This window comes from Coregonus clupeaformis, chromosome 31 (assembly GCF_020615455.1).
Source record: "Coregonus clupeaformis isolate EN_2021a chromosome 31, ASM2061545v1, whole genome shotgun sequence".
NCBI lineage: Eukaryota > Metazoa > Chordata > Actinopteri > Salmoniformes > Salmonidae > Coregonus > Coregonus clupeaformis.
Genome location: NC_059222.1, coordinates 14708290 through 14724960, shown reverse-complemented (window position 1 = coordinate 14724960; position 16671 = coordinate 14708290). Strand labels below are relative to the sequence as shown.

At 42.8% G+C, this 16671-nt stretch overlaps 1 protein-coding gene across 1 annotated transcript; it reads right to left on the bottom strand.

The window, feature by feature from the left end:
• Nucleotides 1–6694: 6694 nt before the first annotated feature.
• On the bottom strand, nt 6695–11921 carry rab4a (RAB4a, member RAS oncogene family). The gene is made up of 8 exons (XM_041858963.2): nt 11778–11921; nt 11214–11294; nt 10640–10754; nt 10113–10175; nt 9610–9764; nt 8899–8994; nt 8574–8718; nt 6695–7418 (listed from the first exon to the last, which is right to left on the bottom strand). Exons 1-7 carry the CDS (start codon nt 11791–11793, stop codon nt 8603–8605), a joined length of 642 nt encoding a protein of 213 aa, XP_041714897.1. The 5' UTR covers nt 11794–11921; the 3' UTR covers nt 6695–7418; nt 8574–8602.
• Between the last annotated feature and the right edge of the window lie 4750 nt (nt 11922–16671).

Sequence of the window (16671 nt, the reverse complement as noted above, 5' to 3'; positions counted from 1 at the left end):
CTCTTGGAACAAGCTCCCCCACGACGCCAGGACAGCGAAGTCACTGACCACCTTCCGGAGACACTTGAAACCCTACCTCTTTAAGGAATACCTGGAATAGTATAAAGTAATCTTTCTACCCCCCCCTCCCCTCCCCCACCCCCCCATTTAGCGTCTGCTAAATTATGTAAATGTAAATGTCTTGACAGTTTCTACAACACTTGCACATATAAAAAGCATAAGGTATACTAATAAAATGATAGAACTCATAAGTGTTCCTCATCCCTTCCTAGATGTACAGGGTGCTGTGGACGGAGGCTGTGGAGAGACAGAGGAAGAGAAGCTGGGAAAAGGATTAACTGCTTCTGAGCCAGGGAAGAAGCCAGAGGCTCAAAATACAGCCAAACAGTCCAGAAAGCCCCCAAGGGCGAGGAGCCAGCTACAGAAGACCAAAGAAACCGACAAGGAAAACAGGCACCCATTTGCCATGTATGGAGGGGGTGATAGGCTAGCTGAGATGGCTAGCAAGAAGACCCACAATGTGGGTCCATCAATCAATCAATCAATCAATCACATTTATTTATAAAGCCCTTTTTACATCAGCAGATGTCACAAAGTGCTTATACAGAAAGCCTAAAACCCCAACAACCCCAAAAGCCTAAAACCCCAACAGAAAGCAATGCAGATGTAGAAGCACGGTGGCTGGGAAAAACTCCCTAGAAAGGCAGGAACCTAGGAAGAAACCTAGAGAGGAACCAGGCTCTGAGCGGTGGCTAGTCCTCTTCTGGTTGTGCCGGGTGGAGATTTCAAGAGTACATGGCCATTAAGGCCAAATCGTTCTTCAAGATGTTGAAACGTTTATAGATGACCAGCAGGGTCAAATAATAATCACAGTGGTTGTAGAGGGTGCAACAGGTCAGCACCTAGGAGTAAATGTCAGTTGGCTTTTCATAGCCGAAACATTCAGAGGTCGAGACAGCAGGTGTGGGGAAGAGAGAGAGAGAGAGAGAGAGAGAGAGAGAGAGAGAGAGAGAGAGAGAGAGAGAGAGAGAGAGAGAGAGAGAGAGAGAGAGAGAGAGAGAGAGAGAGAGAGAGAGAGAGAGAGAGAGAGAGATCTCCAGTGGTGTGTATTCATGGGTGCCAAGGGAAGCCAGGCTTCCCCAAAACTTGACCAATAAAAAAATTATGTATCTTTTGTCTCTCTGTGTTTCATAATGTTCCTTCAATTTGCAAGAGGCTGAATGTATCTCACAGGAGAAAGCAAACGAGCGAGCGAAACAGCGCCCCTCTGTCTCTCTACGTGTAGGCCATGTATCTGATACTGTCCCAACGAGTATGACATTGTTGCCGCCCGTAGCATTGAAGGCAAGGGAAGCCAGCAACCATCTGGCCTCCCTTGATAAAAAAAGTATACAAATTAGCCAATCAGTGTTGAGCTAAACTGAGCGAGCTCAACTGTGAATGGTCCTGGCGCACCAAACAAAAGTGCCAAGGGAAGCCAGCTTGAATTTGGCGTCACTCCTATCAAATCCCATTGAGAGCATACATCATTGACCGGAAAACATTGTGTTGTTGTAGTCCTCTGCCAGCTAGCTAAAATTGTCCCTTTCCTAAATTAGCCATGGATGGAGATAGGGATTTGGACTTGTGGTTTTACTTAATTCTCCGTACTGGCCAAAGATTATAACGGCGATTCTGATCCAACCATTAATTCATACATTGTTGTGCCCCTGGCCTGAGAGGATGGAAGTTCAATATGTAGCTAGATGTAGAAGGCTAATGTTAACTAGTTAATGTTGCCCATGAATGGAAGTTAGGCTAGCGAACAAGCATTTTAACCAGGTAGCCTAAGACAACAAAAAATAAAAGCGTGTACTGTATGACAGAGTGATAGACTGTTTCGTCAACATGAAACTGTACACACGCACTGTTACATGTGTACAGTTGGGGCAAGTGACTCTGAACTTACAATGGCTAGCCCTAAGTCGTTATATATTTTTCTTGTGCTTTATGCTATTTGCCTCATGACTCCTGCGTGCTTTGTTGACTATGGACTTGCTTGTTTACCCAACCGTGGGACAGACTGTTTGTTCCCACACTCGGAACTCTGATTGGTTACACAGACTCTTGGCCTCCCATCCTATTCTAACCACCTCTCGCCGGCTTTGTATTCATGTTACCTGATGAAATTGATGTACAATATGATATTTTTGCAATCTAATGCACATTCAAATGTCATAAATCAACACTGCAGAGCTCTCCCTGTCCTCTGCCGTGCCCTGATTGTATTACTGCTGATGATATCTGGAAATGTGCATGTACACCCTGGCCCATCTACTGTTGCTAGCCCCAATTCTGATTGTGCTCTGATATCTGCTTCACTGAATTTTTGCTCTCGTAAAAGCTCCAATCCAGATGTGTTGGTCATTACTGAGACGTGGTTAAGAAAGAGTGTTTTGAACACTGATGTTAACCTTTCTGGTTATAACCTTTTTCAGCAAGACAGATCTTCCAAAGGTGGTGGAGTGGCAATCTTTACCAAGGAACACATTCAGTGCTCGGTTGTCTCCACCAAGTCTGTCCCCAAACAATTTGATTTGCTGGTTTTAAGCATTAAACTTTCAAATAGCTCTTTGTTGACTGTTGCTGGGTGTTCTCGTCCACCATCAGCACCGGCCTGTACCCTAAGCTCTCTCCTGGCCCCTGACACTACCTCTGAATTTGTCCTGCTAGGTGATCTAAACTGGGACATGCTTAAACCACTTGACCAAGTCCTAAATCTTTCTCAGATTATTACCAATCTCACAAGGTATGACTCCAAACACCCAGAAAGGCTACTCTCCTTGATGTTATCCTCACAAATAATCCTGATAGGTATCAGTCTGGTGTTTTCTGTAATGACCTTAGTGATCACTGTTTTACAGCCTGTGTTCGTAATGGCTGCTCAGTGAAACGACCTCTCCTGATTTGTCATAGACGCTTGCATTTTTTTATGAGCAAGCCTTCCTTCGTGACCTGGCCTCTGTAAATTGGAATAGAATCAGCTTGATCCCCTCTGTCAAAGATGCTTGGACCTTCTTTTTTGATATTTTCAGTGGTATTGTTAACAAACACGTCCCAATAAAGAAAATGAGCAGTTTAGAGGGAACATTGGCACTCACTATATTGTCCTGTTCTCAGCTTATTGCACTTTGTACCACCAGGCCCCAGCCAAGGGAAACTTTCTGGAGGAATAGGAACACATTTTTCCACAAGTGACTTCAACAGCACATTTGCCTATGTTCTGTATATACTGTACATTTTTAGGGTCTACATTTAGTTTAGTTGAGTTTAGTTTGGTTGAATTTTGTTGAGTTTTCAAGTATGTGTTATTTTGTCTTCTGTTGTCATCATATATTAATTTTATTTGTCAGTATTGTTTTAACAAGCACAAGTTTTATTTCCACCTATTTAAGACCATAAAACAACATTTAGTACATATTTTTATTAAATAATTAGCAATAAATAGATGCAATAAGTCGTAGATAACTTGTACTTAAGCCATTGTTGACAGTTTGTGCAATATTATGTTTCAAATAGCTGCAACCTGGCCAATGCTTTCAATTACAGTGATCATAGCCATGGGATGTGTGCATTAAATGTAATACGCTACCAGCTATGGATAACAATTGATTCACTGATATGTGAAAGTAAGCTGCTCGTACACAAAATGTTAATGTTAAGTATGGCACAATACCAATTTTACTGCAGCAATAACATTAAGGTCTTTATTCATTAAAAGCTTTGGAAGATCTTCCTGTCAGTGTAATGGCTTGTCGGTGCTATAGTAAAGTATGTTAATGTAAAACTATACTGAACAAAAATAGAAAAGCAACATGCAACAATTTCAATGATTTTAATGAGTTACAGTTCATATAAGGAAATCAATCAATTGAAATACATTCATTAGGCCCTAATCTATGGATTTCACATGACTGGGCAGGGGCACAGCCATGGGTGGGCCTGCGAGGGCATAGGCCCACCCACTTGGGAGCCAGGCCCACCCACTGGGGAGCCAGGCCCAGCCAATCAGAATTAGTTTTCCCCACAAAAGGGATTTATTACAGACAGAAATAATTCTCAGTTTCATCAGTTATCTGGGTGGCTGGTGTCAGACCATCCCGCAGGTGAAGAAGCAGGATGTGGAGGTCCTGGGCTGATGTGGTTACACATGGTCTGCGGTTGTGAGGCCAGTTGGACGTACTGCCAAATTCTCTATGGTAGAGAAATTAACATTCAATTCTCTGGCGGACATTCCTGCAGTCAGCATGACAATTGCATGCTCCCTCAAAACGAGACATCCGTGGCAATGTGTTGTGTGACAAAACTGCACATTTTAGTGGCCTTTTATTGTCCCCAGCACAAGGTAGCACCTGTTTAATGATCATGCTGTTTAATCAGCTTCTTGATATGCCACACCAGTCAGGTGGATGGATTATCTTGGCAAAGGAGAAATGCTCACTAACAGGGATGTAAAATGTGTGCACAACATTTGAGAGAAATAAGATTTTTGTGCATATGGAACATTTCTGGGATCTTTTATTTCAGCTCATGAAACATGGGACCAACACTTTACATGTTGCATTTATATTTTTGTTCAGTATAAATTACTTGGAAAAAAGCCTGTAGGAGTTGAGTTGTGGATCACCGTCAACATGAATGGCACACTTGTATGGAGGGATTAAATGTCCAGCTCCAATTGATTAAAAATGTCACCACTATTTTGTTAAGGTGTTGTTATTTTGTATGATCAAACTTAAATATTTATTTTTTGACACTGTGTGCTAGCCTTAACAAAATGAATTAACTACTCTTTACTAAATCGTTTGACTTATTTGATTGATCTGCCTGTCGAAAAACATACACCAGTTAATATCTACTATAGTAATGAGATTGAAAGGCATATTCCTCAACACTACCACAGATATTCTTCAAAATAAAATCTGTTGGAGTGTCATTTAACAAAAATACAGACAATGCCATCCTGTACTATGCTCAAGTGTAACAAATGGGACAAGAGGGAAGAGGACATACAGTACCATAAAGGAGGACTGATGGGCATTTTTGGTACTGTAACTGGCAGAGCCTGGAGAAGTTTTTCGTCTCAGGAACCATATCAATATGATACAGCAATCGTGCTCCAGCAAACGGTCAATCTAAGCAGACAGACAATGACATTCTGGAGCCTTCCATTTCACACAGGCTGCATTTAGACAGGCAACCCAATTCTGATCCTTTTCCCACTAACTGGTCTTTTGACCAATCACATCAGATCTTTTCACATCATATCTTTTTCAGAGCTGATCTGATTGGTCAAAAGACCAATTAATAAAAATATATAAACATAGCCAGAGTGCACTGAAAAGCCCATGATCTGCATTAGGAAAATGGTCATTGAATTAAATGACTGTCGTCAATCATATTAACTTTGGTGCAAGGTGTCAAAAGGGAAGTAGCTCAACCTGCATTAGCTCCATCTGTGAGCCAGCTTATCCACCTGTGTAATAACAAAACCTGCACAACTCCATAACTATACTATTACATAGCTATGAATAATTATTAGAAAGTTACTATAGTAATTACATTTTATTTCACAGGTATAACAGCAATTTAACGTGAAGTGTTACCAAGTATTCTAAATGGATATTACAGACACACTTAAGTAATAAAGAGGAATCACCTTATAAAAATATACAAACATACATTTTTAATAGTTTATTTTAAAAAGAGCTTCTATATTATTGAGAATAAATTAAAAAGGCATGACATGACTCATAACAATTAGGGGGCAAAAAACAACTAATAATATCAACACAAAGAACAACCCAAATAATGGGTCAATGAAACCAGCAGGCGTGAGACAGTGCTGATTGATAATTCTCACCGTAACATGACATGTCATAATTGATAGATTATTCTTCAGCTAATAATGAAATACTGATATTCAGTCCATAAAATATGCTTTGAGGCAGTGGTTCCCAAACTTTCACTCAGGCCCCTCTTCCATCACTGGGGAACATCCGACGACCCCCCTGGCGCACCACGTCTATTTCTATGGGCACAAGCACCGTCCATGACACAAACAGTTCACAACCCTCGTTGGCAGAGACATTTCTGCAGTTCTAAAGCTAATTTCCTGCAATACCACACATTTTGCCATGTCTTGTGTGTTCATGTGATATCTGAGTGACTCAAACATTCCAACAAAATCAAAAACTTTAGCTGACACAGGCTAGTTTATCTGGACATTTTATAATTTGTTTTTACGTTTACCCCTTTTTCTCCCCAATTTTCGTGATATCCAATTGGTAGTTACAGGTCGAGAGCCATGCGTCCTCCGAAATACGACCCTGCCAAGCCGCAATGCTTCTTGACACACTGCTCGCTTAACCCAGAAGCCAGCCGCACCAATGTGTCGGAGGAAACACTGTCCAGCTGTCGACAGAAGTCAGCTTGCAGGCGCCCGGCCCGCCACAAGGAGTCGCTAGAACGCGATGGGACAAGGAAATCCTGGCTGGCCAAACCCTTCCCTAACATGGACGATGCTGGGCCAATTGTGCGCCGCCTCATGGGTCTCCTGGTCATGGCCGGCTGTGACACAGTCTGGGATCAAACCCGGGTCTGTAGAGATGCTTCAAGCACTGCGATGCAGTGCCTTAGACTGCTGCGCCACTCGGGAGGCCGATCTGGACATTTCTGACAAGTTATAAATAGCTCTAAGGTCTGCAATGACAAGAGGAAAACTGCTGATATACTACCAATTTAGAAACTGCACCCTGTGCATTCTGCTATTACAACTTTCAAGAGTAAGTTGAAAGCCTGACAGTTCCTTAAACAATAAATAAATAAATAAATAAATAAATAAATAAATAATTGGCCCTTCCGACGGGGGCGCGCCCCACAGTTTGGGAACCACTGCTTTGAGGGACTGTATGATGTGTTCTTTATACAGATAATACTGTACATAATGCAAGATGCAATGGGTAGGGTAGAAGTACAGGGGTGTAAGTAAGATGTCAGGTCCCATAATAATATAGCATCTCAGACTTAGTGTGCTGATCTAGGATTTGGTCTCCCTGTTATCTTGTTCATTATTATCTAAAAGGAAAAACTAATCATATCAGTACTCCTACTCTGAGACGCTTTATGAATACAGCCCAGATGATTGAAGGGCTTGAGGAGATGAAACAGGACTCTCTGCCTGTGTCTGAGGGGTCCAGGAACAAGCTCAGCGTTCCAGTGTGGGGCCAGGAATCCAGGATTCTCTGTGGGTCTCTCTGACGGAACATCCGGAAGTTGGGAAGTTAAAAGAAGGTCAGGGAAGAGTCGCTCCGCCATGATGAGCTCTGTATCATGTTCCCTACATCTGTCATCTTTCCTCAAAGTCTTCACCAACATGCCTGAAAACAAGGACAGAGAGAGGTTTGAATCCATACACACACGTGAGTGGGGATCTTGTAAATTAGCCCCTTTAGCTAAGAAACCTCTGTGTCAACGTGCAGTTAATAGTTACATTTTGTTACAATTGCGTGCTGGCAATATTTGGCAAGTACTCAACTCTACACTCTGTAATTGACAAGATAATTGAGCATTTATTTTTGTAGACATTGTACCCCTCTATTTATGCCAGGCATTTTTTGTGAAATACTACAATACCCAAATAAGGCATTTCAGAGACCCTTAATGCCTTGCCCCAACAGGAGTCAGCAGAACCTCGGGTTAAATATATCTGCCCAGAGAGAACACTGTATTGACAACAGTTGTGTGGAGCCACATCCAGACAGCTTCTGAGCAGGGTCATTCGATCATTTTCAAACGGTTGAGCCCCTTTAGCTTCCCCTCTCACAAAAGAGGTGGAGTCACCCAAGGGAGAGATACAGTATGATAGAATAAAACACTGGACTTAGGGAGTTACATTTGGGACACAACCATTAACATGACCCTGAAGTATGATGATACTGGTGAAAGTAGTGTCAGAGATCACCTTTTAGCAAACCTCTTCAGGGAAACCATTTGAGAAGAACAAGGATCAATCAGCATTGTGATAATCCCCTTATGTATTTTATTGTTTGTTTGTTTTGACAGGACAGATGTAAGTACAGATAGAGAGGGGTACAGAAAGTAGTTAAGGGTACAGACAGTGGGCTGAGCCAGGGCTCGAACCCCCCGTTGCCGAGGGGGCAAGTGATGATCCTGACACCAATAATGCTGATAAAACTAGCCACGTTTCAGCATTTGGTTTCATTATGGCCCAATCTTTAAAGCTCACGGCGGTGCTCCTCAAAATGACAAATTAATGCTTTACCTGCTCCATGCAAAGCAACACAGACAACTGTAAAATGGAGAGGACTTTTGAATGGCCTCTTACATAACATGTGAATGTGAAAAGCACCATCTACGATTACAACTGTATTTGTGCGTGCTATTTTGAGAGGGAGTTGTTTGGATGTCACTAAACTGAGCTACTAATTGAGTTACTAGTGTGATAACACAAGGGCAAGTCCCAGAGCAGAATCCTTTGCAGTAGGCAGCTGTGAGGGGGAGGAGTCTCTCACCTTGGATCTGAGCACACTGAGCGTGTTCACTAACAGCCACAATCCTGGGCGCTCTCGGCCTGTCCCCTGCGAGGGGAGCGCAGCTGGCGCAGCGCCGCGTCTCCGTACTGGATCCCTGATCCCATCCGCTCCGGGTCCAACTCTCCTGGAAGAGAACAGAGAGAGAGAGAAAAGAGTGAGATGGAGAGTGAGAAAGAGAGTTGCGCAAGAGAGAGGGAGGGAGATAGAAATAAAGTCCCTGAGCTGAAACAGTAGAGTTCAGCTGGTAAACTACAATTTCATTGCTGTTGGTTAAGGTGAGAAGATACTGATTGCAGAGAGATACCTGACTCTATCTTGTTGAGGATTTTCCTGGCACACTGCACAAAGGCCTCCTCCACGTTCTCCCCTGTCAGAGCACTGGTCTCCAGAAACATAAGCTCTGAAACAGACAAGACAGCGGGACACAATATTAACATTGATTATCATCAATGTTGGTAACATTTGAACACCTAAGCCTAAGTCAGTCCCGTGTAGCTCAGTTGGTAGAGCATGGCGTTTGCAACGCCAGTGTTGTGGGTTTGATTCCCACGGGGGGCCAGTATGAAAATGTATGCACTCACTAACTAAGTCGCTCTGGATAAGAACGTCTGCTAAATGACTAAAATGTAAATTTAGCTGTGGAGGACATGAATTGCAATGGTTCTGTGGGCACTAGTTCACACCAGTGAGTTGTCCTACAGTGACCTCTAGTGGAGTATTCGCAGTGCAAACAATCATAAATTAGGATTTTATGGTAATTGCTTCACCTTGGCTTCTGTGGAATTCCAAGTCGTTCAGATCTACAGCAGAGGGTAGGGGCTAGATTTGGGTCTGTATGCATCAAGCTTCTCAGAGTAGGAGTGCTGATCTAGGATCAGTTTTGCCTTTTTTGAACAAAATTAATAAGACTACATAGAGGTTCTGCTCCTAGATCAGCACTCCCAGTCTGAGATGCTTGATACATACAGCCCTTGGAATTTAGCGTTAAAGGGATCATCAGTCATACTAAACACACCATTTTCCTGAGCAAAGCGAGACGCCTCCAGGAAGGTGACCTCCCGGTCTGCGTCCAAGTCCTTCTTGTTACCACACAGGATGATGACAATATTTTGGCTGGCCAGCATCCTGGCGTCCGTCAGCCAGTTGGTCAGGGCGTTGTAGGTTTCCCGGCTGAGGACGATCAGGTCAATGGAGCGAGAGGGAGAGCAGTGGAGACATACAAATCAGACTTGATGGTTCTGTTCACTTTAATCACATTCGGCTTTAGGAAGGTTAGAGCAGTGTTTTCCAAAACAGTCGATCGGAAGCCACTGTGCTACCAATGAGTCATATATCTAGGTCCCATTGATACGTACTACATTCAATATTTGTATTTTTAGAAACAGTTGTGTTTTGTTTATTCACAAAAATGGACGACAGCTCCAAAACAGCATACCCGTTGAAGGTCCACCCATAATAAGGCAAGGATTATTTCTCCTCAACTCTCCTGATCACCTATGAGTAGGTCATTTAGCCTACCTGGTGATGTCATACACAAGCAGCGCTCCTGCAGCGCCTCTGTAGTAACTCCGTGTCACAGACCTGGGAGAGGAAAGCAACTAACATCAGTTGAAAATACATAACTGCATCAATTTGAAAATTTGACACATAATTACATTTATTAAATTAACATTCTCAAATTTGACATTCTCCATCTCCTACTATATCTATAGTTAGCTATACATAACATAATTTAGTGCTGTCCTCCAAAGCTGATCCGGTGCCATCCAAGCTGGATAAGGAGTTGGCCAATGTGCAAAACAAAATGCTCTATGGTGCTCAGTAGTAGTGCTTCAGAATTGTTGCTGCGCTCCGCATTATTATCTCCCCCACAACAGCTGGCCATGATTCATTTACTTGCTGTTCCAAGGATCTGGCACACGTTCTCTAATGATCAGCTGGAGATGGGCATGCATGAAACGGTCCAAGCTGGTTTGAGAAAAATGTCTAATGCCCTGCCACAGTAGGGGTAGGTCTGTGAAATGCTCTCACATACTGTACAGTACCTGAATCTCTCTTGTCCCGCAGTGTCCCAGATTTGGAGTTTGACATATTTGTTTACCACGTTGATTATCTTTGAGCCAAACTCCACTCCGATGGTGTGATTCGAATCGTCTTTGACTGTGATTTAAATGAAATCATTCCACGTTAATTTACATTTTAGTCATTTAGCAGACGCTCTTATCCAGAGCGACTTAGTTAGTGAGTGCATACATTTTCATACTGGCCCCCCGTGGGAATCAAACCCACAACCCTGGCGTTGCAAACGCCATGCTCTATCAACTGAGCTACATCCCTGCCGGCCATTCCCTCCCCTACCCTGGACGACGCTGGGCCAATTGTGCGCCGCCCATGAGTCTCCCGGTCGCGGCCGGCTGCAACAGAGCCTGGATTCGAACCAGGATCTCTAGTGGCACAGTTAGCACTGCGATGCAGTGCCTTAGACCACTGCGCCCCTTAATATCACAACACATACCCACAACAATGCCTATTCATTTATTCAAAGTTAATTTAATCATAAATTGTAGCCTGTCCCTAAAATAAGCTACATGTCAATACAATCCATTGGACAGAACTTACATATCTTCTCAATAAACTGGTGAAGAAGACATGATTTTCCAGTTCCTGCATTCCCAATCACTAGGAATTTGAACAGGAAATCTAGAAGAGGAGAAAAAAAACTAAGTTCATTTTATTTCATAATCATTCTCATCATTAGAGAATGCATATTCATTAGGCTAGTTGGATAGATAGCTAGCTAACGTTAGTTAAGTAACAGGCGCACACAACAGGCATCCAGAAGACGTTCATCAGCTTGCTAGCAGAACTGAAGCTATTTATTGCTTCATGTATAACGTTACATTTGCGTCGACATTTAGCTAGCTAGCTAGTTGTCAAACATTCAGATGGCTATTTAGATAGCTAACTAAGAAACCAATTAATGATGCCATTTGACGGACATGCAAGCTATCTAGCGAAAGTAAAGTTAGCCAGCTAGCTAATGTTAGCTAGCTATACCCCCATCCACGAGTAAACATGAAAGCATAGCATGGGCTATTTGTTTAGATGGCATTGCAATACACCTGCTCCATCGCCTCTGGCTATCTATTGTGTAACGCGACCCGACTAGTCAAGATTTCTTACCGTATGTCTCAGACATGGCAAGGGTTGTGTTTTATTAGCTAGCAATGTCCTATTGTTTTTCTTGAGGCACTGCAGCTTCGAAATTAATTGAAGGAAAATCCCTAATAGCCGTGAATCCTACTGGATTTTCCCTCTCACTTCCCGTAGGACGCTTTTTCAAAATAAAAGCTCCATCAATCAACATAAAAAAATCGAGTATCAATAATATAGTTAAATATAATTACATTATTATTGCATGTATAGTTATATTGAAATATCATTTTTACTTAGCAAATAGACAAATCGGGTTACTTTTGCATTACTAAAATTTTCTGAAGAAAATGTGTGCGCTTGTTTTGTCAACATAAAATGGAATTACTAATTTGCAATGGGCGGCTTACTTGATCGAATAGAAGTTTCGTACTGGTTAGGTTGTTACGAATGCACTGATATAAGTGAACGCACGTCGCCTTTCCGCAACTTTGTAAAAAACTACTTTGTATTGGAGTTGTGCCTATTGTTCACACGCGTATCTGCCTTCTCACTGTCTAGAATGGTCCCACCTGATCTCGCCTCCTCCCGCCTGCCTTCCATCTTTGAGGACACGTATTTCCAATGTTTGAGCGGTCACTGGACTATCTGGACTATCTTGTCAATGTAATAGATAATCTTTAGTATTGACACAGAGCTAGCCTGGTCTCAGATCTGTTTATGCTCTTAGCTCCATTGCTGTCATTGTCAAGCCGTACATGGTTGGCATGATGGCACAAACAGACTGGCACTCTGGCTTTCTACGATCTAGTCTTCTTCTTCTGCTATGATATAATGGCGGTCCGCAAACAAACATTTTACTAAATAAACTAAAGTTAAAAATAAATTATAAAAAAAGTAACAATAAAAGAACAATAATGAGGCTATATACAGGGGGTACCGGTACCGAGTCAATGTGCGGGGGTACAGGTTAGTCGAGGTAATTTGTGCATGTAGGTAGGGGTAAAGTGACTATGCATTGATAATAAACAGTGAGTAGCAGCAGTGTAAAAACAAAGGGGGGAGGGGGGGGGTCAATGCAAATAGTCCGGGTGGCCATTTGATTAATAACAACACATGCTCCACTGTTTCATCGACCATACACTCCAGACATAAACCTTTCACATGCTTACCAACCAGATGTAATGACGCGTTCAATGTACAATGTCCTAGATGCAATCGAGCAAACACCACCTCTTCCTTCCTAATCTGACCTTTGAATCTTGGTCCACTGACCTTTCTTTGGAGGGCATATAAATGCTGGCCCTTGGGCTCAGAGTCCCATCTCTTCTGTCACACGTCTATCAAAATGGCTCTGATCTTACATTTGGCCTCACCTCTAGCCAGCGGCACATTAATATTCATTATATCTCGTTTTTAAAGCTCTTTTAGCTATCTGGTCTACAATTTCATTACCTTCCACACGCAAATGGGCTGGGACCCAGAAGAATCTCACTACTACACCAAGTCTCTAAATTCTCCATAATAACATTAATACCTCCAATAGTAGGTCACTCTTATTGGATTTGCCAGATGATAAACTATTCAATACAGACAGGGAATCTGAGCATACTATAATTCTGACAGGTTGATAGTCCTCCACCCACTGGAGGGCAACTACTATTGCCAACAGCTCAACTGAGTATACTGACAGTTCATCTGTTAGTTTCTACATATCTGCACATCAAATTCAGGAACGTAAACGCCTGCTCCTGTGCGCCCACTATCTGGGTCCTTGGATCCATCTGTGAAAAGCGGTAAAAATGCATAAAAACTTACCAATGTAATTGTCAACCAGTTTCCCTATATCACTGACTTCTGACCAATCTTTTATTTTCTCTCCTGTTGTTGTTAGATCAACAACAGGATCTTGGAGTAACCACAGACGAACATCCCCTATCACCAAAGAAGGGCCAACCTCCAACTTCCTCAAACCACTCTCATCAGCAAGCTTTCCAACTGTCCAACCAAAACCACTGCCTTGTCTACTAGTATATTCCCCAGTCATCTAGAACAATAGCAGTGGGATGATCAACCTCACACCCTTTCAGCCTAACCCAATAAGCTAATGAAAATGTTTTACACCGTATATCCAAAGGCATTTCACCTGCCTAATGCACACATACAGATCTTGATTTAAATGCACCAATACATATCCTTAAAGTTATATACTGGATTCTGTCCAGCCTCTGAAGTCAAGTCTTTGCTACTGTTCCATAAACTATACACCCGTAATCAATTGTCGTCCTGATCAGAGCTCTATAAATATCCATCAACGATTGTCTGTCAGCACCCCATTTATAACCAGAGACCGAGCGCATAAGATTCACTACCTTCTTACACTTTGTTTAAACATTTATGACATGATCTTTCCATGTATATCGCTCATTGAATCATAGGCCCAGATATTTGTACTTAGAAACTCTCCCTATTGGCTGTCCATACAGAAACAACTGTATATTATCAGAACATACAGCAAGACTACGCCACTGACAATTTAAAACCCGGACGACGCTGGGCCAATTGTGCGTCGCCCTATGGGACTCCCCATCACGGGCGGTTTGTTAAACAGCACGGGATCGAACCCGGGTGTGTAGTAACGCCTCTAGCACTGCGATGCAGTGCCTTAGACTGCTGCACCACTTGGGAGGCCCAATCGACCATCTTTCAACATCCACTATAGCTTGTTGAATAGATTTGGTTACGAGAGACATTCCTTCCCCTCTTCCAAATAGCTCCATCATCAGCATATAGGGAAGCCCCAATACCCCTACCTACATTCGAACCTTACTAGTGTCACGAACCGGCTCAAAGTTCGTAACAAAAAGGGAGACACTGTGGAGACAAGGAATACCAAAATATATATTTATTAACTAAAGTAGACTAAGTATAATTAACAATGGTGTGTGTAATCAGTAATCAGTAGTGTAAGTGAGTGTTTTGCATGCATAAATGTAATAATGCAAGGTGTTGAAAGGTGCCAAAGCAAACAACCAAAAACCACAAAACTACCGCAACAAAAATCAATCAAGGTGTCTGCATGGAGAGAGTCTCCCCAATGAATGTAGAAGAGGTCCATTTATCCTGGTACACACCCGGGCCCAGGTGTTTCCCATGTAGCTGACGACCCTCCCAACTCCGCCCACCGGCATCCTAATAAGGAAACAAGAGCAAAGAGAGAGAATACGGCAGACAGAGTGGGAGGATCGTCACCCCCCAATAAAACCGGGGACCAACAAGGACCCCGGAACAACGTACCAGCCTCTGCGTCCCAAATTGACAAATTGTTACATGTTCACACCTCCACTTGCCCCAGCCAACATCCTCCTCCCCAGACCTCAGCAACCTTTACACACAGGAAGCAACGTTTAAGAGGAAAGAAGAACACAAGACTAGGAGGGAACAGACAGGAAAGATAGAACATGACAAAACCAAACAATGGTCAGTCACATAAACATTCAGGAACAGGGCCACAAGAGAGCGCATCAGCAATCACGTTATCAGTCCCCCGGATGTGCCGCACATCTAGATGGAAGGATTGTAAAAATAAACACCATCTCATTATCCTCTGATTAGGACACATCATGGACCTCAAAAAGGTGAGAGGGTTATGGTCGGTGTAGACCACAATAGGTACTACTCCCGAACCGACATACATTTCGAAGTGTTGCAGCGCCCATATGAGTGCTAACGCTTCTTTTTCAATGACCGAATAGTTCAACTGATAATGGTTAAACTTTTTGGAAAAGAAACTAACAGGCCTCTCAACCCCAGACACATCTGCTTGCAGCAAAACTGCACCTGCCCCCACATGACTAGCATCCACCTGCAAGGTAAATGACAAATCCACACGAGGAGCAGCCAGCACCGGAGTTGAGGTAAGCAACCTCTTTGTATCTTCAAAATCCTGTTGGTCAACGAGAAGACCATACGTACACAGCCTTAGCTTTCAGAAAATCTGTCAAGGGAGTGACCACCGTAGAGAAGTTCCTACAAAAACCACGATAATAATATAATATAATAAGCCATTTAGCAGACGCTTTTATCCAAAGCGACTTACAATCATGCGTGCATACATTTTTTTTTTTTGTGTATGGGTGGTCCCGGGGATCGAACCCACTACCTTGGCGTTACAAGCGCCGTGCTCTACCAGCTGAGCTACAGAGGATAATACCCAATCATTCCCAAGAAACGCATCAGTTCCTTTTTAGTAGTTGGGGCGGCAGGTAGCTTAGTGGTTAAGAGCGTTGTGCCAGTAACCGAAAGGTCGCTGGTTCTAATCCCCAAGCCGACTAGGTGAAAAATCTGTCAATGTGCCCTTGAGCAAGGCACTTAACACTAATTGCTCCTGTAAGTCGCTCTGGATATGAGCGTCTGCTAAATAACTGAAATGTAATGTAAATGTAAAAGCATCAATAGCTACCACTTTAGCCCGAACAGGACGCACTTCACCCTGCCCAACCAAATCAAATTTTATTGGCCACATGCGCCGAATACAACAGGTGCAGACATTACAGTGAAATGCTTACTTACAGCCCTTAACCAACAGTGCATTTATTTTTAATAAAAAAGTAAAATAAAACAACAACAAAAAAGTGTTGAGAAAAAAAGAGCAGAAGTAAAATAAAATAACAGTAGGGAGGCTATATATACAGGGGGGTACCGGTGCAGAGTCAATGTGCAGGGGGCACCGGCTAGTTAAGGTAGTTGAAGTAATATGTACATGTGGGTAGAGTTAAAGTGACTATGCATAAATAATTAACAGAGTAGCAGCAGCGTAAAAAGATGGGGTGGGGGGTGGGGGTGGGAGGGCAGTGCAAATAGTCAGAGTAGCCATGATTAGCTGTTCAGGAGTCATATGGCTTGGGGGTAGAAGCTGTTGAGA